The sequence below is a fragment of the Mastigoproctus giganteus genome, chromosome 11, assembly GCF_048544385.1.
Source record: "Mastigoproctus giganteus isolate SK-2022 chromosome 11, ASM4854438v1, whole genome shotgun sequence".
Lineage (NCBI taxonomy): Eukaryota > Metazoa > Arthropoda > Arachnida > Uropygi > Thelyphonidae > Mastigoproctus > Mastigoproctus giganteus.
Genome location: NC_143585.1, coordinates 87624547 through 87649513, shown reverse-complemented (window position 1 = coordinate 87649513; position 24967 = coordinate 87624547). Strand labels below are relative to the sequence as shown.

General features: G+C 37.9%; 1 protein-coding gene across 2 annotated transcripts in view; it reads left to right on the top strand.

Annotated features, from left to right (window-relative positions):
• Window positions 1-24967, top strand: part of neur (E3 ubiquitin-protein ligase neur) — a 186908-nt gene that overhangs the window by 121736 nt on the left and 40205 nt on the right. For both annotated transcript variants that reach the window (XM_090384252.1, XM_090384253.1), the window contains exon 2: window positions 12002-12511. In XM_090384252.1, the coding sequence (XP_090240378.1) occupies window positions 12002-12511 (510 nt within the window). The remainder of the gene's footprint in view (window positions 1-12001; window positions 12512-24967) is intronic.

The window sequence follows — 24967 nt, the reverse complement described above, 5'->3', positions numbered from 1 at the left end:
AACTGCTAACAGAAAATTTGGATGCTCCCATCTTGCTTTCCCCCCACTGGAATGTTTATAGAAGACTTCCTTTCCGAAACAACTTAAAAAAAAAAAACAAAAAAAAAAAACAGACAGCTTTAAGTTTTGACCCAGCAAACACCGTAGAACTTTTTAATCAATTAATAATTGAACCACCAGAAAAGCTCAGTAACGACAGGACCTACAGGTTTATTTATATGTTGTACTAGCGGTTCTAGCCAGCTTTCCTGGCAACCTGCCACCTATTTACAATGCTGTACACATACAACCACTGAACAAGTTGATGTACAAGTATCTTAGATTCCCTCGATGAGGATCAAATCGTTCTCAGTAGTCCGTGTTACAATGCAATACCATTAAGTTTTTGAAACCATATAAAAATCCCAACAGTTCAGCAGTTAACAGTACTATATCAGCCTTGCAAGTCTTGGCCGATTTGCCTGTCTCATGCAACTTTTAGTGGACCTCCGTAGAAAAAAAACAGCTGCCGTCAAAATAGTTTGCAGCCGGATTGAATTGTAAAACAATATACGTACTGTACTACTGTATGCGCACTATATCCACAGCAGCTCGTGCACCATTAAACACACACACCTAAGATAAGGACTTGACTCAAAAGGACATTAAATTATGACACCCTTATTAAAACTATCTTCTGATTTTTCTAAATGTCAATCGCCGAAGTTATACAAATATGTCTAAACCATAATTTCATATATAATTTTAACTTTAAAAAAAAATAAATAAATTTTGTGTTTATACTCCGGGACGACCACACCGGTCTGAGGAGTTCTCAAGGTAGAGAGAATACAAGATTCAACAGTCACGGGCTTGAACCCGGCTCACTCAAGGCACGTGTACTTATGCACCCGTCGCCTGACCACTCGGCTACAGCTCCATAGCCCATGCTAATGGGTTTTACTTCACACCTATACATGTAACCCCACACCCTTATAGCCAATGGCTGCCTCAGGGTATCTATCTCCTTAAGGAAAAAATAAACTGATATTAATAATAGAAATAATCACAGATGAACTGAGGCAGGGCCGGATTTACTTATAAGCTAAACAAGCTACATCTTAAAAAATCCTTTTTTAATATTGTCACAGGGGAACTGTAAGAGAAAGAAGGGGCACTACAAGTTTAAATCCGGCCCTGAACTGAGGTGTGCATCTGGGGAATTTCTAACAGTACGTCAGTTTTTCCTTTTCATGCTTTCCGGGGAACTATTTATTCTATATCCGCCGCAGATTCACGAGATGGTGTATACCAGGACATATGGTAGTGGCGCCCACACAGATTTTAAAGATAATAATAATAATAAATTCTGTTTATACTCCGGCACGACAACCAAGTCAGCAGAGTTTACAATAAATCGTCAATACAAATATTTATCGTATTTAGTAGTCACGGGCTTGAACCCCGGTCCACTCAAGGAAGGCGTGCTATACACTCTCGCTCCTGACCACTGGGCTACGTCAGGCCTAATATGTTCGCTATGAGATTTTTACAACGTGCACGATTGTTAGAAGGCTGCAATATTGTCAATTCCTTTCGAAACTTAAGTTCTGACTGCAAAATACGTAAAATTGAAGGAGACGGGAGAGAATCCAGAATTAAAGTTTTCCGGTTTATACTCCGAATGGCTTCATACGATCCTGTATTAACAGCATAGAGACTAAGTATGTTGCTGTACTTGTGGAATCTCTTTTGGATTCAAACACGAGGCATGCCTAATTCAGTATCTACATTTGGCTGTAGTCGCGCCCTTAAATAAATTTCTAATTATACTCCGGGACGGCTTCTCAATGTTAGAGAAATTTACAAGATGGAGGCTACTATGGTCGTTCCTCTCGTCCAGAAAAATCTCGAATTCGTTTCTTTCTAGTATCTTTATTTATGTATTTGTTTTAGTAATTCCAAAATTTGAGGAAGCTGGGAGAGCTCCCCGAATTAAAGTGTTACACCGGATGTAAGATTCGTATAGCTGTTACTTTTATTGTGCTTCAGGAAAAATGATTCTACTTATGTATACTGACCTGATCGTGGATAAAAATATTATCAAATATTCATAAATACAGTAGACTCTCGATTTTCCGGGATAGATGGTAAAAAAAAAAAAAAAATCCCAGATAATCTATTTTCCGGTTAATCCAAAAATACAGTATGTTCCCGACATACGTAAGAGATACGTTCCAGGACTCCTAACGTAAGTTGAGTTTTACGTAACTCGGGAATGACTAAAAAAATATTGCTACTATACCCCTGATATACCAAAATTACAAAAACCACATAATGTCCTCAGAAGGATGAATAAAAATAGTTATATATTTTTAATTAGTTCAATTAAAAACTTTATCTCTGGACAGCGATGAAGTAGCCTGAGTGGCACATAAGAAAAGAAAACAAAGAAGGAAGAAAGAACGCATGTTATTGTACATAAAAACTGATATGTATTTCGTAGCCTTGGTTATTATAGTTACCTTCATTGGTGCCGATCCCTTCACCGTTTCTCGTATTCTGTCTTTCTCCTTTATTGTGTTCACCGTTGCCACTGACAAATCTGAATTCCGCGCGATACTTGTTCATGTTTGGCCATTTTCATACATCGTTATTATTTTATTTTCTGATCCAACTCGATCGCTTTCCTTTTCTTGATAGATTTACTAGTAGCGCTGTCACTTATTCTCATAGGCGGCACCATGATAACAGTCAACATAAAATTTTTCTAAAAGAACTTCACATGGTTAAGGCGAAAACTCACTATTATTTGAGCTGGCGTGCGGTACGCCAGCTCACATTTTACTAAAACACATTTCTGGAGGTCACCAAAAAACAAAAATAATTTGCACTTTCCGGGTTTATAATGAATTGCACTAACTTTTCTGTTAGTGCAATTCATTATAAACGGGTAGTAAACTCGATCTTATTGCATTTGAGATGGTACCAATAGCTGGAATTCTGTGGGTTTTAAGTTATTATAGTGAAGTGTGTTATATGACTGAAATCTTCAGTCATATAACAAATATATAACGTAACATAGGTCCGAACTGCGTAAGTCGGAGACTTGCTGTATCGAAAAATGTTCAGCAACCTATGTAAAAGGTATGCCGATAGATTAAAAAAAAAAAACTTACCACAAACTACTCGCGAGTCCAATACGATGCTTCCCTTTATTTTTTACGATGTTGATTTTAAATCTAATAGCTTCCCTTTATTTTTTACAATGTCGCGTATGGTTTCGTCACCAACATTATAATAGTTCTTTAGAGATTTAACGGATGCACCGTTTTCAAACCTTTGAATAATTTCAAGTTTTTGTTTAATTGAAAGCACAACTCTTGCGTTTGTCTATCATTTTCGCAACTTCTAAACAGAAAAAAAAAAAAAGTTACTATAAAAAAAAATTCCGACATTCCTGACAAATAACAAACAAAATTTGCGAAACAATCGACGCGACGCACTAAAACAAACTAAACATTTGGTCTTTTTTTTTTTTTTTTTGAGCGACGGGTGTGAAGACAGCGGGGGTTGCAAGATAATAGGCACCTAATCTAATGACGACTTATAACATCGCTTATTTACGACTTGCAATACATCTGTATTGCAAGTCGTAAATCTTATACATATTCTAGTTATTACTTGAATTTTATAATTTCTGTGTTTTTTTTTTTTTTTTTTTTTTATTTGGAGTCGTGAAGTGTCCCGGTAAATCGAGTCTGCTGTATTACTATGAACGCAGCTCATGCACTGTAAATGTTACCTCCTCCAACTGAATTTAAGCAGAAAAGATTTGTACTGTAATGTGTTTGCTCTGTGTGGGTATCCTTCAGCAGCCTTTCTTGCTTATAGATACTACTCATAAGAAAGAAGTTGGATGGCATCCTGTGCAGCTGTTAAATACAGCAGATGTAGATTTTCTTTGTAACCCCCCACCTTCCCGTTATTGTTGGGGCTTTCGTGGCTGAAGCAGCTGGGTTTGTTTATTGTACTGTTAGAATACGCTATCTGCTTTAAAAAAAAAAAAAAAATGACAAGTTAGTCAGTCAATGTATGCAGCGCGTTGCATGTCAGGCGCTTTAGCAAATAGTAATAATTCATAATTTATTAAAAAAAAAAAAAAAAAAAGCGAAAAGCAACGACTTATGTGCACACAGAAAAAATTTCGTTTGGGCATTGTGGCCCTACACTATACGCTATATGGATAGCCCATGTTGATCTGTATATAATAAATAAACAATTTCATCATTTCTGTTGGTCCGATTTTAATGAAATTTAGGAAGGCTCGATAAATCGTTCTTTAGGGCGGAATATAAAATTTCATGAAAATCCGTTCACTGAGATTCGAGTTATTACATGCGGGGAGGCAGGCGGACAAAGAAATAATAATGATCGGATTTTAATAAAATTTGGAATAGCTCTACATATCTTTCTAAAAGACCCAAATCTAAAATTTCATGAAAATCAGTCCATTGGGAGTCGAGTTGTTACGTGCCGACGGACATGGGGAAAACAATAGATGCATTATGCATATATACTAACACTCCTAAAAAAAAAAAGATAATACAGTTTTAGTTAACAGAGACACCCACCAGGGTAAGTTGAATATTTCAGAAGCATATATTTTAGTATATCATATTTTTATTGTTTTAATATTTTATTCCAATATTGAGTAAACTAAGGGAGGGCCCCAGATTAAAGTGTGTTTTTCTGTTTATGCTCTGGATGTAGCAACCATGTAGCCAGTGGCGGATTATTTATTTGAGGGGCCTGAGGTGCAAACAAAGTATGGGGGCCCACCTAAAAATATAAAATATTTAAATTTAAATGAATAAACACAAGTCCCGAATATTTATTTAAACTTTTTATTTCTGTAATAAGAAAAATAGAACAAAATTATAAGTAAAACGTAAGTATCTAATCTGTGCCGACCTCTACACAAATGCTGCGTGCAATTCACCACTTGCCGGCGAACAGTATACGGTATGTGTGCACAGCTCTAATACAGTACTGTGATCACTAGAGTTCGGATTTTTATGACCTTAAAAATGTCAAAACATGAAGAAAATATGTCATTAAATTTAACCAAATATATAATGAAATATCACAATTTGCAAGGGGTTTTTTTTTTTTGAAATATAAACATTAAAATATATATTTTTTTAAACGTACAGAAACCAAAATGTATAGGCTAAGGTACAAGGCTACTAACACTTAAGTTGCTAAGTACTTTCCATCGCATTGCGATACCTATATCCGCTCCAAGTGTTTTCTAGTTAAACTCCTATCATCTGCTAATATTCGCTTGTAAGCAGAGAAGGACCTCTCAACATCACGATGTGATCGGAGCAAATTTAAACGCTTAATGACATCGGGAGCTAAAGGAAGTCCTTCAACGGCCGTATCCTCTAAAACTTGGAAAATTTTGCATATTTGCATATGGGAAAAGCATACCAAAGGAACCTCGTGAGGTACAGAAATGAAGGAAACAAAACCGACACAACAACGGAAACAAACGGTACAGAGGGACTTTATTCAAAAATGGCAACACAGCACTGGCTGCCATGATACAGATGCATCATTGCGAAAGGTGAATCTAGCAACAGTTGCATGATTAGTTTTATCCAGAACCTTTGATGCAAGGAGATACGATTTAGATCAAGCTTTCCGACAAAATTAGCTATATCCTTCACAATCCGCGGTTTCATCAACTGAACCCCACACACAGCTGCTTCCAATATCTTCGCGAATATTGTTTAGACACTGCAAATAATAAGTAAGTAAATAAATAAATAAATAAATAAATTAATTAAAATATAGCCTGCACAGCATTCAGTCTTATTATTTTATTAAATAATAAATTATTTAATAAAATCAGTGAGAGCATACCGATTTATAGCAGTCCTCAAGGTAATTTTTCTGTAACGTTTGATTCGTCAGGAATTTTTCGGGAGCAGTATTTTTCCAAGAAGCTTTTGAAGACTGGATTGTTCACGTTGTTCCAAGGAATGTTTGCGGCAACCATTGCTTGGCATAAATCGGCAAAGAATGGATCTGGTGTTTTTTTTGGTTTTCTGCAGTAGCAGCTGCTGAAATTCTCCTTCTCCTTACGTTCGCTTCATGCAAAGCAGTAACGTTATGCTGTTGTAATTGGGATACTTTCGCGCAGGGAACCTTAAAAATGTATTTATATATTTATTTAAGATTATTTATAAAAATTATTATTTTCCGATTTATATGAAAAATTGTATGAAAAAACTAAATATGCATGGACATTAAATTTGGAATGTCCATGTATGGAAGCATCCAACAATAAAAATTATGATAGATCTATTACCAGGTAATTAATTAATTTACTAAATTAATTAAACTAAATGCAACAAGGCATAATATTTAAGATTATATATAATATTAGTGTAGATACACCATAAATAACTCTTAAAGAACAACTACGATAGTAGTGTGAAAGGCATAATTTCGTCTGTATCTCATACTGTTCTCTTCCTTCAAAATGAGTTGCCTATGTATTGACTGTTGTTACTTGTCTTACCACTACCCACCGATGAAAAGCCAACTAGCCTTAAAACAGTGTTGTCTGGGTGATGGTATTCACTGAGAATAAGTAAGAATAGTTTTCTCTCTTAGTGAAGCGTTACTTATTTGAGGTAGGGCGATACATGGGCAACTCGTTGAGAAGGAAGAGCACAATATGAGATACAGACGAAATGATGCCTTTCACGGTACTATTGTAGTTGTTCGTTAAGAGTTATCTATGGTGTATCTACACCAATATTATATATATTAATTAATTTCCGTACGTCTTTATTGCATGCGTTGGAATATAGTATTTATCCATCCGTTTGGTATGTGTCTTTAGACTCTTCTACAGAAGAAATCCATTTTCTAAAAAAAAAGCTCAATTTTGGCTTCATTTCGCCAACAGCTGAAGTTTCTACTGTATAAAATAAGTTGAACGAATAATTCGTTGAACTCAGTATAAGGCGAAACTAATGTAAAGTTTTAAATTATAGCTAAAATGACACTACGATGTGGTTGTGAGTGACTAAAGAGCAAATCAAAATAACTTTGGGATTTAGCCGCTTGTGCCCACCCACGCTGGAATGTGAAATGATTAAATATAAATTCCCACGGTTTTTTAGAAATATTTTAAATCAATTTGATAAATAATTTGTCGATTATCGTAAGACGAAATATGAAAGTTGTGTCAACAAGTATAAAATATGATATTTCATATATTTTTTTAAAATTATGACCTAATGTGTAAAATATGATGAAATATGAAATTATAAACACGCTTCTTTACCATCCTCAGACCATGTAACATGGACACACTTAAGCCTTTATGTAAACGAAAAATGAATATGATAGTACATAAAAATCCGAACTCTAGTGATCACCGTGTCGTTTTCGATTTTCGTATAAATAAAACCTTCATGTGAGTTAAAAAGCTTTAAAATGAAATAATCTTTTTTTTTTTTTTTTTTTTTTTCTGTTTCTTGAACCTGGGCATGTGGGGACCAAGGCTTGCATGTAGCTGTTACTTTTATTGTGTTGAAGGAGAAATGATACTATTTACATATAGTGGCCTGATCATGGATAAAAATATCCCTAAATATTACTATGAAACAGCTTTTGCAATAAAGCCATAATTATTTTAGGTAATGATTGTTAATTTAATAATCTTATAATAATAATTTATAATCATCATTCTTCTCTTTCTTCGTGATTTTCTCTCTCTCTCTCTCTCTCTCTCTCTCTCTCTCTCTCTCTCTCAGAGTAATTCAGAAATTTTTTTTTGTCTGGTGCAGCATAAGCTCCAGGCTTCCTTGCACCATATAGCTAATAATAATAATAATAATAATCTTATGATTTTTAATAAAGAATAAGGAGTTTATAAGTAAGTTTGTAAATTTTTAAACAATGTAACCATACCCCAAATGCTATTTAAGATTGTCTCAAAAGAGAAATAAACATAATAATAAGTAGTCCTCCCAGAGATCACCTACATAGAACTCCAAAAAGGTGCAAGCCTTAACACTTGTAGAATAGTCAGTTCCTTGACCAATAACAATAATAGCCACATATAACAACCACCCCATGCACTTGGTACCAGTACCCATCACAAATGTGGGGGCGGGAGAAACCACATAATAAGTATATATTTCTAAATTTCCTTACTTTAATCCTAAATCTAAATTTAATTAAAATCTAACTTAATTGGTAATTTTAGCAGTAACTGACACAGTTTAATTCTTTTCCCATTTATCCGTTGTCATTGCAGTCATTGATAAAGTGGTAGGAACATACTATGAAATGTCTGATATACATCTGTTTATAATTTTCAACTGGAAATAAACAGGTATATAGACTTCATGTCATTTTCCTTTTAATATATTTACATTGCCTACACACCATGCCACTCAAGCAGCATCTAGTCCAGAACATTTGGATACTTTATGAATGAGTAAAATTTTCGTTCTGAACATAAATCTTGAGGAACCTATAATATTAGCAACCATAATTTGTAAGCATTCAGAGTTAACAGTATTCTTGAGATAACATAGTAATACTGATAATACAAAAGCATTCAAAGCAGAAGAAAAGACTTTATAACATATCTGCAACTAAGTCAACTAGGAGCAGGAAGGATCCAAATTCTGTAGAGATGATGTAGCCATGCCCTTGTTGTTATTGTTGCAGTAGGTTTTGACTCCTGGTGATTCTTTGGACAAGCACTCTCCATTTCACCCTATCTTCTATTGTATTTCGGAGCTCCTGTAAAGACATCCATCCTAGTGGTGTTTTTGATCTCATCCATTTTCTTGAATGTTATCTTTCTCTTTTTCTACTTCCTTCTTTCTTTCCAAGCATCACTACCTTCTCCGAGGAATTGTGTGCATGCATCACATCTGAAGTAGGATAGCTTCTGCCTGATTATTGCAGCTTTAAGGGAACAGCCATGCTTTATATGATTCAGGACCAAATGATTGGTTTTCCTTGCCATTCAAGGTATCCTAAGAGGTTCTCCGAATCATTAGTTCAGAGGAGTCAATCGTCTTGTTCTCACTCTTCCTCTAGGTTCAGCTCTCACATCCATACATTACCACAGAAAAGATCAGCATTTGTATTATTCTGATCTTAATGATGTTGATACATCTTTATCCTTCATATCATAGCTATACCTGTCATTGCTTTCCTTCCCAGAGTTAATTTCCTCTTAATTTTTCCAGTGCATTTTCCATCCTTATCAATTCTGGAATCCATGAGAGCAAAACTATCTACCGCCTCTCTCTTGATCAACATCACTTTTACCTCGTTGAAGTTTGACACAATTCCAGACTTTGCACCTGTTGTCTCTTTAAGAAGTATTAACATTTATTCGTCAACTTCCAGTCTTTATTCCTGCTGCTTCTTCAGCCAGTCTATCCTGTGCCCTACAAATCTATTATACAGAGTTATCCAATTTAAATGCAACCGGATTTTAAATAACATGAAATTTTATTAACTTGTTGATGGGTGTACCGTATGGGTGCACCCTTGTATAAATTATGGAATTTTATAAAATCGAGGAATCTTGCCTATTTTTAAGACTGTTCACTGCCCACCTCCACACTCACAGGGCTAACTTTTCCACTTTCTCTTAATTAACTTTTTGATACCATCCTTTATTTTAACACTATAGTGAACATATCTATGAATAATGCATTTTTTAAAACAAAAACATTTTAAATCATTTTTTTAAATGTAGACACATCAGATGGCATACTTTATACATTGGTGTGCTGCTGGTTGCATAACAGGACTAGTTTTGCTGCATGAAACATGGGCATCACTGTAGTGAAATATAGTGAAACCAGCATGCATTGACAGATGGATGCCAGAGTGATGCTGCTAATTTTAGCAACACATTTACAAGTTCTTTATGAAAAAATTAAGTGTTATGTGAGTGGAAACCCTTGTATAAAGTGTGCATAAAAATTAAATTATATGCGTTATTTTAGTTTTTTTATGGACAAACTACTTTAGTTACAACAAAATTAATGAAACAGATTGAAAGCAGACAATAAGTGAGGGATGATTTTGATATTGATGTCACTCTGATATATGCTTTGTTGGCTTTGCATTAATAACACTCACCTAATATTTCACCAACCCACGAGATATTAGGCTAGGCAGGTGTTGTCAATGCAAAGCCAACAAAGTATAGAGCGCATACATGTCTTAGCATGGACTCCAAGGTTTTGTAGGGTGTCCCGTCGTAGTGCTACCCATGTGTTGCCCAGTGTCCAGTAATGCTTAGACATTGTCATGTGGATATTTGTAGCATCAAATGCCCTTTTTGAGTAGGTCCCAAACATGCTTTGGGACAAAATATACTAAATTTGGTTGAGATCGCACAAGTTGGGTGGCCATGGGAGCATCGAGTATTCATTGTCATGTTCCTGAAACCAGTTAGCAACTTGCCAGACCTTGTGCCATGACATATTGTCTTGTTGATAGAAGCCGGAGTTGGCTGGATACAGTGTCATCATGAGGGGGTGTATTTGGTCAGTGGTGATAGAAAGGTAGGCATTCCCATTGAACTGTTGATTAATGGTGATCAGAGGATCCAAGGTATGCCATGAAAACAGTCCTCAAACCATAAAAACCACTACCTCCAGGTGCCATGACCTCATTTGCTTTCTCCAAATGTGGATATGCCCATCAGTACAATACAGTTGGAAACGGGATTCATCAGACCAGGTAACAGATTTCCACATACTGATGTGCCCATGCAGTTTCTTGTGTCTTGCAGTGAGCATGAGTAACCATGACAGCTGTTGATTATACAAGATAATATTTAGCACATAGTTCATATAGATAATGGTCTTGCTATTCCTGTGCTGTACTGGGTGGTTAGTGGGGCCAGTGTGCTGTGTTGCTGCTGTGTTACAAGATGAGGCATACAATGCTCATCATAGGCATCAACCACACATGGCTGTTCCATATGTCACATTTGGCTGGCTTTTCAACTGCCATTAAGCCAGTTACAGTAGACTCAACCCTACAGAATGGAAACTCTAAACCATGTTGGCTGTTTTTGAGATATTGGTTCTGCATGTCTTACCCCAACAATCATTCTACATTTGAATTTGGAAAGGTCTTAACACTGACTCATTCTTCCTCAGAGATACTCAAAAACTGAACACCACATGTGTAAACTCAGTTTTGTATTAGCTGTTCCTGACTCTGAGCCTTCACCTCACCAGTGGCACACACCATCCATTTCTACACAAGGGGTGTTACTAATCATAGCAAACTGTGTGCGTGCGTGCATGTGTTAATTTAAAGAGCTCTGGCATACTTTATATAAATGCATGCCTGTAAGCAGATTAAACGAATAAAAAATTTAACTAAAACTGTTACTGTAGCATCGCGCTCCAAGATTATTCCAAAACTATGTTCTTGTATGCATGTTATGGTTCTGCATTATCTGTAAACAGTACTGGTTTTATATACTGTTGGTTCCCCCTAAAACCAGATCTCCCTTATTTTCTTATGTTGTATCTTCTTTGTTCCTCCAAAAAAGTAAAACAAATAACATGAAAGCTGGATATAAGATAATAATATTTAAGTGGGAACCATTTCTAACGTTTGCTTGAAATTGAAAAGAAAAAAATCAGTTCTAAATCTTGTTTCCCACAGCACAAGTACATACACTGGGATTTTATGCTTGTCCTATATTCCACTTTTTATTAGTAACAGCCAAGTGGAGTACTTATTTTTTACTGTTTTTTGTACTACTTTTTTTTATCACATTTATTTAATTTTGATTTATTTTTCCATCATTTTAATGTTGGGATAATCCACTATTGTTATTTTTTAATGGTTTTAACTGTTGAATTATTCCTGTTATATATGTGATTTGCTACTTGATGCCTTTCATTTATCTATTTTTTTTCCTTTGTTTTTTTTATAGCTTCTTCACATTCTAGGGTAGCTCACTCTCATACTAACAATAATTTGCCCCCAGTGGTGTTTCATTCTGTACATGGAGAAAATATCCATCTTTCCAGAGATGCAGCTGTGGCTCGAAGAACTGAAAGCTTTTGTAAAGGCATCACCTTTAGTAATCGGCCTATCAGAATAAATGAAAGAGTTTATTTAAAATTTGTGGAGACCTCTACTAGCTGGAGTGGATCGCTAAGGTTTGGTTTTACATCTAATGATCCTGCTAATTTAAGATCAAGTTTACCCAGGTATGCATGTCCTGACTTGACTAACAAACCTGGAAATTGGGCTAAGGCTCTAGGAGAACGGTATGCACAGAGAGATACTTTACTATATTTTTATGTAGCAGAAAATGGAGAAGTACATTTCGGCCTTAATGGAGAGGAAAAGGGTATCTTTTTCAATGGAGTCAATACTGCACTACCACTCTGGGCATTAATTGACATTTATGGAAATACAGTAGCAGTAGAACTTGTTGGTAAGTTCTGTTGGACTGTTCAAGAATATGTTATATTAATTAAAATGAGAATACTTTATTTTAAACTTACTTTTTTATTTTAAATATTTTATAATGACATAGAAAAAAAATATAACTATTAGATGTTTTATGTGAATTAAAAATTTTATTTGTCTAATGTTTTAGTATTTATTGTTAACATTATGTTATTTGTGTAAACAAAATTATGTTTCAGCCTTTCCTTAGTGCAAGTTGTTCAATCCAGTTACAAATATTAGGATTTCAAAAACTTTTTAACAGACAGACTAAGAAAACAATTTTTATTAATTAACTGATTCTTCAACTGCAATGACAAGTCACAATTAGACCCCTCCAAGCTTGGGAACAAAAAATTTATTAAAGGGGGGGATTCCAACCCTTAAGAGATGGTATTATAAGTAGTATACGAGGTGTTACCAAAAAGTTCCCGAGATGTATTTATAAAATAGACTCACCCTGGGTTTTATTCACCACCATCACCTTCGAAGTACAGCCACTCCCCGACTTATGTAAGGGTTGCATTCCACGAAACTGTGTAAGCCAAAATTTTCCTAAATGCTTATGCAGCACTCACAAATTTGATTGAAGCAAAAAATTAATTTTCGACAAACATGTAAATGCAATTATTTATTTATTTTTTTTTTATCTCATGCTCAGGAATATTTACAAAAAGAAAGAGGAGACGCATAATCTCAGAATGTTTTACTTTTTGAGCATCGTTGCCAGAATTAACTCTCTAGCTGATAAGCATGCCACTGTGGAAGTTGAAGACTGTGGAGATTTAGAAGGGGTTTTTTTCAACGCATCACAAAATTTCTCTGCAGCTGCAGAATCGGCACTGGCGACTTCACTGCATACTTTAATGTTTTGGAAACCAGCACGATGTTTGAACCTATTGAACTACCCGTTCTTTGCTACAAACTTGGCTTGGGGTTCACTGTACTTATCCTTAATATCTTCATAAATGCTTTTGCTTGAATGGCCATTGGAATCAGGGGCACTTGTTTCTGAATCTGATTTTCCATCTTCGATATAGCACCTGAACGCTGTTTTGTGATTAAATGCATTGATCTTTTAACATGTTCTTTTATACGCACACTGTCTCCCTTAAATTGGTATTCACTGTTGAAGCAGAGGAACCTAATTCCATGGTGACAAACTTTGTCCTGCTTTGTACTTCTTAATTAATCATCTTCATTTCTAAATCAATTTTGTTTTGTTTCCTAGCACTGCCAGCACTTGCACTTTCTGTTGGTCCCTTTCCCTTCACCATTGTAATAAGTAAATAGGAATGAAGAGAAGATTCTGACAATTTATTTATGTTTTTTATATGATTGAAGATTTCAGTGAAGGGGAACTCATTTCACCATAATACCGGAACATAAAAACCTGCAGAATTCCAGTTATCGGTATTATCACAAATGCAATAAGATAGAGTTTACTACCCGTTTATAATAGATTGGGCTAACAGAAAATCCCAATAAACTGGAAAGTGCAAATTGTTTTTATTGTTTTATGGTAGCGACCTCCAGAAATGTGTTTCAGAAAAGTATCAAAAAGGCGTTCAAAATTGATTCTTATAATGGAACATGTGATAATGATGAAAGTGTAGCACAATTTCCGTTATAAAAATGACCTTTTAGAGAGATAAATAGCTTAGTTATATAGTGAAAATTTCAACTTCCGAGATCTTGAGCAAATTACCAAAAAAAAAAAACAAAAAAAAAAAAAAAAAACACAATGTGTTATTGAGTTCATTACGATATTTTCACGATGCCTCCATTTGCAAAATACATTTGCACGATTTTTTATAAGTTTGCATCGGCCGGTAAAAACTTACGTAAAGTCGAATTTCTGTAAGTCAAGTATTACATAAGCTGGGGAGTGGCTGTAATCTCCTTGAGAGCTTAAGCACCGATCCCAGCACTTTTCCCAAGATTTGAATGCATCCTGAAAGCCCTACTTTGTCATAGTGTTCAGCACCGCCTGCGATTTGGTTTCAATATCCTCTACGCTGTCAAATCTTCGACCCTTCAGCTTGATTTTCATTCTTGGGAAGAGAAAGAAGTCACAGGGGGCTAAGTCTGGCGAATAAAGGGGGGTGGGGATGATTGTCATGTTGTTGGATGCCAAAACCTGCACCACAGCAAGAAATGTGTGGGCCTGTGCATTGTCAAGATGAAGGACCCAGTTCTTTGTGCACCACTTCTATGGACGTTTCCTCCTGATGGCTTCCCTTAACTGCCTCAGGACATCGCAGTAGAACTTTTGTGTTGATGGTCTGGCCAGGAGGGATGAATTCCTTATGGATAATCAGGACATCGCAGTAGAACTTTTGTGTTGATGGTCTGGCCAGGAGGGATGAATTCCTTATGGATAATCCCATCAATGTCCAAAACACAGGCACCTCCGTAGCCAGGTGGGAAGGAGCGGTAGTGCGTAGCACACGCTTCTTGATCAGACCGGGGTTCGAGCCCGTCATCACCAAGTACGGAGGATGCGGAAAGTCAGGGAATGACCACTGCATATCCCGGAGCAATATGGCCTTAGTTGCTAATGCCCCTAAAAACCAAACAACAGTGACGACTGTAGAAAGGAAGTTTTGATCGCTCCTGACCCTTTCTTGAAAATCTCTGTTAACTTCCATGCGATGCTGCTTTTGGTCTTCACTCAGTAACCGTGACACGAACGCAATCCTCGTGTTCAACTCTGCTGACATGTGCTGTATGATAGTCCTACAGTGCCACAAATGTCGCGAATGGTCCACCTCCGGTCTTCATGGATCACCACCTGAACTTTTGCAACATTTTCTGGGGTGGTGCTCGATGATGGACGCCCAAAGCGATTGTCAACCGACATTCGACCGTTTTTAAAACAGTTAAACCAGTAGTAGGTCTGTGGCTGGCCTAAAGCATTATCACCAAAAGCTTATTTCAACTTATGGGTTTCTGCTGCTATATTGTTAAGATGGAAACAAAACGTGATACAAGCATGTTGCTCTCTCACATCAATAATTGTGCAACAATCGAAAACTACGTGAAACACACCGCCAAAGAACTGCACATAAATATTCAATGACTCTATCCAGCCTGACGCCACGTGGCACACTGATTCACAAAGGATGCATGCAGTGTTACCTAGCACACAAGTCAATACTAGATGTAGTTCCCATGTAACATTCAAATTTCGGGGACATTTGGGTAGCACCTCATATAATACAGTGTTTCTGTAATGTATGGTTGACATTGTTTTGTTGAATTAGGAGAACTTTTTTGTGTGTTGTTCACAAAACATTATTATTATTATTAACCATATGGTGCACGGAAGCCTGAGGCTTATACTGCACTAGCCAAAAAACAAATTTCTGATTTATCAAGAGATAGAGATAGAGAGAGAGAGAGAGAGAAAGAGAGAGAGAGAGAGGTAAAAGAGAATCACCAAGAAAGAGAAGAATGATGATAGTTAAGTTAGTCTATGATGTTACATGGGTTTCTTCCTGAAATTTAGAGTTTTCCGTTTAAAAAATTTGTTTTTTTCTGCAAGGTTACAGGTGGATGGTGTTAGGTATAGGTATAAAGTACATTTATAAAAGGTGCAATATGCTGATTATAGAGTGACCAAGTTTGATGGCTTTTCTCTCTCTCTTAGCTCGATCCAGATTTTCCCAGATGGGGAAGCTTCTGTAGACTCTCATGCTGCTGTCAGGTTAATCTTTTATGGATCTAATGGCAGTCTTGGAACTTCTAAAACTGAATAGTACTCTTGGTGAGATGGGTCCCTAATTGGCATTACTGCTGAGGGGTCCTTTTGAATGGCACCATGATGCATTAATATCACCATCTGGCTTGCCCTTAATGCTGACTCTGAAACTGTACCACGTAATATAAGCAGTTCACAGCAATGAATCCCATGTCTTATCTGCTTTGGTGCTTATACAATATGGAGCAGAATTTCAGATAGAAAGTAGTTTTGTTTTATTTTCATTGATATTTTTATATCTCTTGTTAAAATAAAAATATTTGTATACTGAATAAAACATTGTATTAACCAATATTCGTTAGATTATTGGTTAATACGCATTGATCATTACTCACAGTATGTCATAAAGTGAATAATGATCAGAGCATATTAACCAAAATTATTTACCTTACACTACCACATTTCTGATTTCAGCACATCTGTAAGAGAAAAAAAGATTAAATAAATTTTTAAAACACTTAACAGTGTATGTTAAGTGTTTTAAAAAATTGGATAAACCTTTTTTCCCCTTTGACAGAAAAGGATTTGGTCCTTAGATGGTTACTATAAAACTTCAGTAATGCTTTTTTTTTTTTTCATGAAACCTGCTTGAAAGTAACAATTTTATATACAGCATATATTTATTTGCTTTCCTTACAATGAATATATTGAATTACCTAAAGGGATATATTATGTGGTACATTAATTGCTGAAATATGGCCTTAGTTGCTAATGCACCTAAAAACCAAATAACAACAACATTACTTGCTGATTTTAAATAACTGTCAGTGAACAGCAACTTTTCAGGGATATTAAATGAATTATTAGCATTATATTACAGTGTTTATTTACACAAATATAGAGCTTTTTTTTATTCTGTCACTTGTCAAACATTTTAAAGAGTATATACTTATTCATTCCTGTGCTATTAGAGATATCTAATATACAGCCAAGTATTCAGATTTTTGTACATAAGTTTTTTTTTTTCAGCAGAAAATAATTTGATCCTTATTCAAAGAATGCATAAGGAAATTATGAAACAACAACATTGCATATAATATTGTTCTTTGTAATCTGCAACATGATGCTGAAGTTGAAGCACTTGTTTGTTGAAACCTAGTATCTAAAGTAAGATGTGTGGGTATATAAAATAGTAGTAGTAGTAGTAGTGGCATGTGATGCAAGAAAGCAAATGTATGAGCTTATGCAGCATCAGCCAAAAAAAAAAAAAAAAAAAATCACACCATTCCCTCTAAATGCCTGTCCAGTTCCTCCTTAAATTTATTCAACCTATCAACTTCCACGACAGATGGAAGTTTGTTCCAGCAATTACCCACCCGCTGGCTAAAGGAAAATTTCCGCACATCTATTCTACATCTGTCTTTTCTTAATTTGAATTTATGCCCCCTTAGATTCGTAATCTGAACAAGTGGAAGGATCCCATCAGAATTCAGCGTGCCCAACCCATTCAAGGCCTTATATACCTCAATCAGATCACCGCGCAGGTGCCTAGTCTCCAGCCACTGCAATTTGCAGAACTTAAGCCTCTCTTGGTAAGAGGATCCCTTCATTCCCTTCACCAATCTTGTTGCCCTTCTCTGTACACGCTCAAGTAAATCTACATCCTTCCTAAAATGAGGCCTCCAGACCTGTACGCAGTACTCAAGCCGTGGCCTGACCATTGCCTTATACAGAGGGATAATCACCTCCTTTTCCCTGCTAGCAAAATTCCTATATATCATTGACAAAACCCCATGACCTGCCCTGGCAGCCTGTCTGCATTGCTCAGAAAACTTCATATCTGCCTGCACAATTACTCCCAGGTCTTTTTCATTTTCTACCACCTTAAGTGTAGTACCACACAGTTGGTACGTTTCTCTGGGGGTTACTTCTACCCATATGTAGTACTTTGCATTTGTCAAGGTTAAACTTCAGTTGCCACTTCTTAGCCCATCTGCCCAAATTATCTAGATCCTGTTGCAGTAGCACACTGCCATTACTGTCATTAACAACCCTGCCAACCTTTGTATCATCTGCAAACTTCGACATTAAGCCCGATATACCTTCGTCAATATCATTGATAAATATACAAAACAACAGTGGACCTAACACCGGACCCTGTGGGACTCCACTAATAACATTAGTCCAAGAAGAGCAGCACCCATTGATTACCACCCTCTGTCTTCTAGCACTTAAACATCCTTTTATCCATTGTAGCAACTTACCCTTAATACCATTCTGCTCCAATTTGTACAATAGTCTTCCATGCGCAACAGTGTCAAAAGCTTTCCTGAAATCCAAATATATGATATCAAAATTATTTTTCGCATCCAGTTCCTTTGTAACCACATCATAATAGCCTATCAAATTTGTCAGACAAGACTTTCCCTTAACAAACCCATGCTGTGTCTGAATTATTGCTGCAGTCTTGTCTAGATGATCCTGCAATGCATCCTTAACCAGCGACTCCATTATTTTACCCGGAACAGAAGTTAAACTAACTGGTCTGTAATTACTCGATAATATTGAGTAATGTTGTCCTTTAGATCTGTTAGGGTATAAATGTTAACAGGTTGGTTCTGAGAGATATATAGACTGCTGTCCTGCATAAAAATTTGATAATATCATATCAAATTTTTGGGGATAGAAAAAATAACTGGAGATAGAAAGGACAAAGTTAGTCAGAAGATAACAGTAGCCCTAACTGTTGACAGAATGTTATGAATCTGATGGGCCAGATCTTATCACAGACCCATAATGAAATCAACTTCGTCCATACAGTGAAGCATGGGGGGAGCAGAGTTTGTGAATCCTGAGTTGTGGGTATTAACTTTTTTATTTAAATGAAAATAGGCTTTATCCAGTGATCTCATTAAGGAAGACCTAATTGGTGCCATAAATAATATGGCCACCACAGGAATCGCATTAAAGTTGATACAGTACCCCAATTTATAATTGTCTCTTGGTCTATTTTTCATTGACTCAATACTGGCCATCTTTAATCTGATCCATGCTTCATGATGTCTCCCAGCATAATGCAATCAGTATACTGTCAAACCACTTCTGGGTGACCGCTGACTCATTGTCTGATGAAATCCATGTTTAGTCTTCAAAACAAAACCCAGCAACCCCCATCTCTTCCATCATGTAGTATAAGCAGTCTTTTGAAGTTATGATGGGTATAATAAACCCTCTTCATGGTCATAAAGCTGCTGAATGCAACATAATAACATGACACATTCAGTAGGTAAAGTAAAAATTTCATTAATTCATACATGTTCGCCTCCCCTCAACTTTGACATCATGATGGTTGAACTAATAGAACAAACTTATTTGTGATCTAAACCTTCCAAACATTTCCTCAAATATACGCGGTCTTGGTTCAAACTTCAGTGGTGTCCGGTTCTGCCTGCCCCCACTTACTTTTTCTGATAGTCTCATTTATCAGTTACTTCGACCACTACTCATCTCAATTGATGAAAGATGGACTAACTATTTGCTCTAAGATTCACTTCAGAAGTGGCCTATCTCTCCCCCCCCCCCTTTTTAATCTCCTCTGGCATAGTCTCATTACTCAGTAATAAGTAGGGAGACTGTACCATATAACAGAGGTTCCCAAACTTTCTCAGTTCACGGCACCCTTAGTGTCTCAGTAATTTTTTCACGGCAGTCCTGGGCCAAAAGAAATACCTAACAGTTCCGTTTATTAAGTAAAAAAAAAAAAAAAAAAAAAAAAAGGTAAACTGCAGCCATTACAACCCACTGCAGGATAGAAGCCTCCTGAACAATTCACGTTGTGGAAAATGGACCATAATCTGCCACACTGGTCCAGTGCGGGTTTGGCAGATCGACCGTATTTAGCAGTCAGGGACTTGAACCCCGGTACTCAAAAAGCATGTGCTACTGCACTTCCGCTCCTGTGTTTACCTCAAATTTAAATCCCGCCCTTTAAATACCTCAAATTTAAATTGCGCCCTAGGCATTATATGGAAACCGCTGCCATATAATGAATTATTCACATTATATGGGATTTCTCATTACCCATGACCCAGAAGAAGACAAGCAGTGGCGCTGCTGATTGATGCTTTAGAAATTGATGCTTATGCTCTAGTTGTTATTTTAAGGTAATGTTTGCATTATAAATTGAAAGAAGGCTTTTCCTATAGCGAGGTGGATGCTATCTAACTTCCTGTGCAACTTTTGTCTATTTTATCAGGTATTTCCTTTACATATTATAAAGTTTGTCTCATTAGGCTTAGCATTCTGCTGACCGTATGCTAACACGTTATGTCACGGGTTATTACATCGTAAACACAGAGATTAGGCTTAGCGTGTTCGCTACTTGCTACTGCTTAAACTCTGATAGCAAATGCTCATTACAATCAGTTATTGAATCCGATGATGTTAGTGAATCACTATGTGACCAGAAGGCTACAGCCCAATGCACGGTTCCTGTTTATCATAGAGATTTGTTTCAACCATCATTTTGCTACTTTTAGGAGAATACTAACGGCGACCCGATTATCTGGAAACCCCTGTTTTCCGTTTTTCGAAAATCATGTCCACTGCAGACTATAATATCATTGATGAATGCCAGGACTTTACTCCTGAAACTATCCAAACTCTAGGCCTACGGTGTGATACCGAGGCCTCCAGGCCTACTCCAGCCTCCAAGAAGCGCAATAAAAAATCATTTCCGAAATCAGAAATGGAAACCAGATCCCAAAGTGAACAAAAGGAACTCCAAGACCGATCTTCCCAGCAAGGAGAAAATGATGATGAAGAGACACCACTGGATCCCACTCTGCCTGAGGGTCCCGTTTTAGAGCAGGTTCTCTACCTGAGAACTGCACTAGAAACTTTAATGAAGACAACCAACAGCAGAGTCAGTACAGCTCTGCGTGCAGACATAGTTTCCCTATGGACGAAGTTGGAAACCATTTTACTTACAACACACCTCGAATGCGAGAAAGCAGTGGCTAAACTCGAGGCATATCTTGACGGTAGGGATAATCAAATGCAACAGTGCGCCCCTACCTATGCAGACGCGCTGAGGATTCCCAGAAATGCTGAACAAACAACTGAAACAGGAAACTCAACCAAAAGGAAAACTCTTCTACAAAAACCACATCTGGTAATTGTTAGACCTACTTCCACAGAAGATCATCACACAAGTGAAGAAGTAAAAAATATAGTGGTCGCAAATTTAGCAGAAGACCTGAAAATGGCAAAAATTAAATCTGTGCGTAAGACACGTAATATTGGTGTCATGATTGAAATTGAAACGAAAGAAGAAGCTAACAAAATCATTAGTAACCCCAAAATACAAACACTTGGCCTACAGGCTGCACCCCCGAAAAGAAAGGGGCCCAGCATAATAATTTATGATACCGAAAAGGACCTAACCCCAGCAACACTCCAGGATGCTATACAGAAGAAACCTCCAGCAGGACCACCCCGATGTTGAACCAAATGATCTCGTTTTCCCGAAATTCCAAAAAAATGCCAGAGTGGGAAATTCTACCAGCTGGGTAGTGGAGCTTTCCCCCGCAGCCTGGAGAACAATAAGTCAACAAAATAGAGTGTTCATAAATTGGGGCAGTCACCGCTTCAAGGAGCATGTGGCTGTCCCCAAATGCTACAAGTGTTGTCGTTTTGGACACACGACACACACGTGCACCCAAGCTCAACCCACATGTGGACACTGTGCTGAGAGAGGCCACGACTTTAACTCATGCACTAAAAAAGAAGACCCACCCACTTGCGCAAACTGCAAATCAATGAAAATGCAGGCAGATCATTCCATCCGGGACAATAAATGCCCTGTCTACACAAAAGCTAAGAGCACATGCCAACTAAGGCTCGATTATGGGGACTTACCTTAAACCATTTAATACTACCACTGTAAAATTTGCACAAATTAATGCCCAGCGAGCTAAAGCAGTTGCAGCGCAGTTGAGGAAAAAGGCAGATGAGGAGAACCTCGATATCCTCTTTCTTCAAGAGCCATATTCGCATAGTAAGGCAGTCAGAGGGTATCCGTTGACTTATAAGATCGTTCAAGTGGATGGGGAGACCCCATGGGCGGCTATTCTGGTCAGAAACTCTGATCTCACTGTTACCAAAATACCACATTACTGCCTTCCCTGGGCAGCCTGTGCACATATCATCACCCCTTTGGGGGAATTTTACGCAGTTTCTCTCTACTCTCGGCCGGGGGAGGATATTCTCCTGATTATTAGGTACTTACAAAGCATCTCTCTGGAATTCCCAAATGCGAAAATCATCGTTGCCACCGATGTAAACTGCAGGTCGCCAGCGTGGTTCAGTGAAACTCAAGATAGATGAGGCACAAACAACGGACAAAGACTGGAAGAATATCTCTCAAACAGTTCTTTCTCAATTCCGAACCAACCAAATAACCTACCGACCTTCTCTAGTACAATGTGGGAAGCTACAATTGATATCACCCTGGCCACAAGATCCGTTGCACGACACCTTTCATCCTGGACAGTTAGAGAAAGCTGGACCACTTCGGACCTCCGTGTAATAACTTTCCAACTGCACCGATCAGTAAGCCGACAACCAATTATAAGGCAAACTCTACATAGATTTGCAATTGACAAGGCAAACTGGCAGGAATTTAAGGATTCACTGATCATGGCTGCCCACTCTCTTAGCACAGTTGGACTGAACGCAGACCAGCACCAAAAGGCAATTGTAAGCCTAGTCACTGAAAGCTCAATTAACTCTATTAAAAGGAAGAAACGTTCTCTTGGAGCCGTACCTTGGTGGTGCCCAGAGCTCCAACAACTGCGACGGGAGGTTTACACCCGGCGGAAAAATTTTCAACGCGCAAGGCGAACATGGCCGGAAGCGGAAGTAGAGTATCTCAAGCAGCAGTATCGAACAGCAAGAAATGAATACACAGCCCTGATTAAACAAAGGAAGAAGCGCTCCTGGGAGCACCTAGTCTCCACAGTTAGAAATTCTGCTCCCTGGGGAGTGGTCTACAGAGTAATCACAAACAAACTCCCCAGAGGAGAAGTCATCCCAGCCACCAAGACGCCACAAGGCACGTATACAAAGACATGGTCCGAATCTATAAATAACATCCTTGACGCCATGTTCCATCAACACATGCCACCAAGCACCCCAGAGCAAATACTACTATGTGCGGAAAACAGCACATACACCACGGCCGAAGTGGAAGACAGATTCACCAAGGAAGAACTGGACACCGCTGCAGCAAAAATAAAAAACAAGAAATCTCCAGGAGAAGATATGCTGGAGCCCGAGATCGTAAAGAAGGCTGTTGAAACCATCCCAAATGAGATCCTAAACCTCTTCAACCATTGCCTTGAAGCAGGCCATTTCCCAGCAGTATGGAGATCTGCAAAATTAAGGCTTATTCTCAAGAATCCGACAAAACCACAAGACCTTCCGGAGTCATACCGACCCATCGCTCTATCCATCCATTCTATCCATACTAAGCAAACTCCTAGAACATTTTCTAAGCAATAGAATACAAATTCATTACTCCAAGGCTAGCCTTCACTCTGACAACCAATACGGCTTTAGAAGGGGTTGCTCCACGGTGGACGTCTTAGAGAATATCGTCAAAGCAGCTACCACTACCAGCCATAAATACTTCCTTGTCATTTCAGTGGATTTTGCCGGGGCGTTTGACTCCCTCTGGTGGCCAAGCGTCCTCGGCAGACTCCGGAAAGCAAAACTACCAGCTAATTTGTACAATTGTATAAAAACCTATCTTGCAAACAGAACAGTAACCGTCAGTGCTCCGTACTGTTCAGTCACACGACCAATCTATAGAGGATGCCCACAAGGCTCAGTACTTGGTCCACTTCTCTGGAACGTGGTGCTCGACAGCTTTCTAAACCTCGACCTTGTTAATGTGAGATCACAGGCCTATGCGGATGACCTGATCCTGATGCTGGCGGCAGACTCAAGAACTCAACTAGAGATCTCTGCAAACCATGCTATAAATATCCTACAAGACTGGGCCACCCAAAATCACTTAAAGATATCCCCAACAAAAACCTGTTCCATCCTACTTAAAGGTTCTCTCAATATCAGAAGGCCTCCCCAGATAAAGATTCAGGAAACAACAATTAAGCTTTCCACCGAACTTAAATATCTTGGTATTCTGCTGGATAAAAATCTGTCATTCACACCCCATCTTACTTACCTCCGAAGCTAAATCAAAAAATACTCCGCACTAATAGCTAGAGTCACTCGTCGCGACTGGGGGCTTAAGAAAAGGACCCTAGCCCTCTTCTATAAGGCAGTCTTCTTACCAGCAATAACATACGCATCAGGAATCTGGTTCCACAAGGCGGTAACAGCAGTAAATAAAAGGAAGCTAGAGACAATTCAACGTTCAGTCCTACTGACAATCTCGAGAGCCTGCTGTACTGTAAGCACCCACGCCCTCCAGGTCCTCTTGGGCGCTCTCCCCCTGGACCTGGAGATCGTCCGCTGTGGGTTGCTTTATCAACTATCCAAAGGAAAATCAATCACCTGCCTAGACTACACAACTGATCCGGCAAACGATCTTAAACTCGAGAAAAAACGCCTTTTCACCCACCTACAGCAGGCCTGGCAAACCCGCTGGACGACTTCGACAAAAGGGGAAGTCACCCGAAGATTCATACCGGATAATCAACTAGTGTTTCCCAA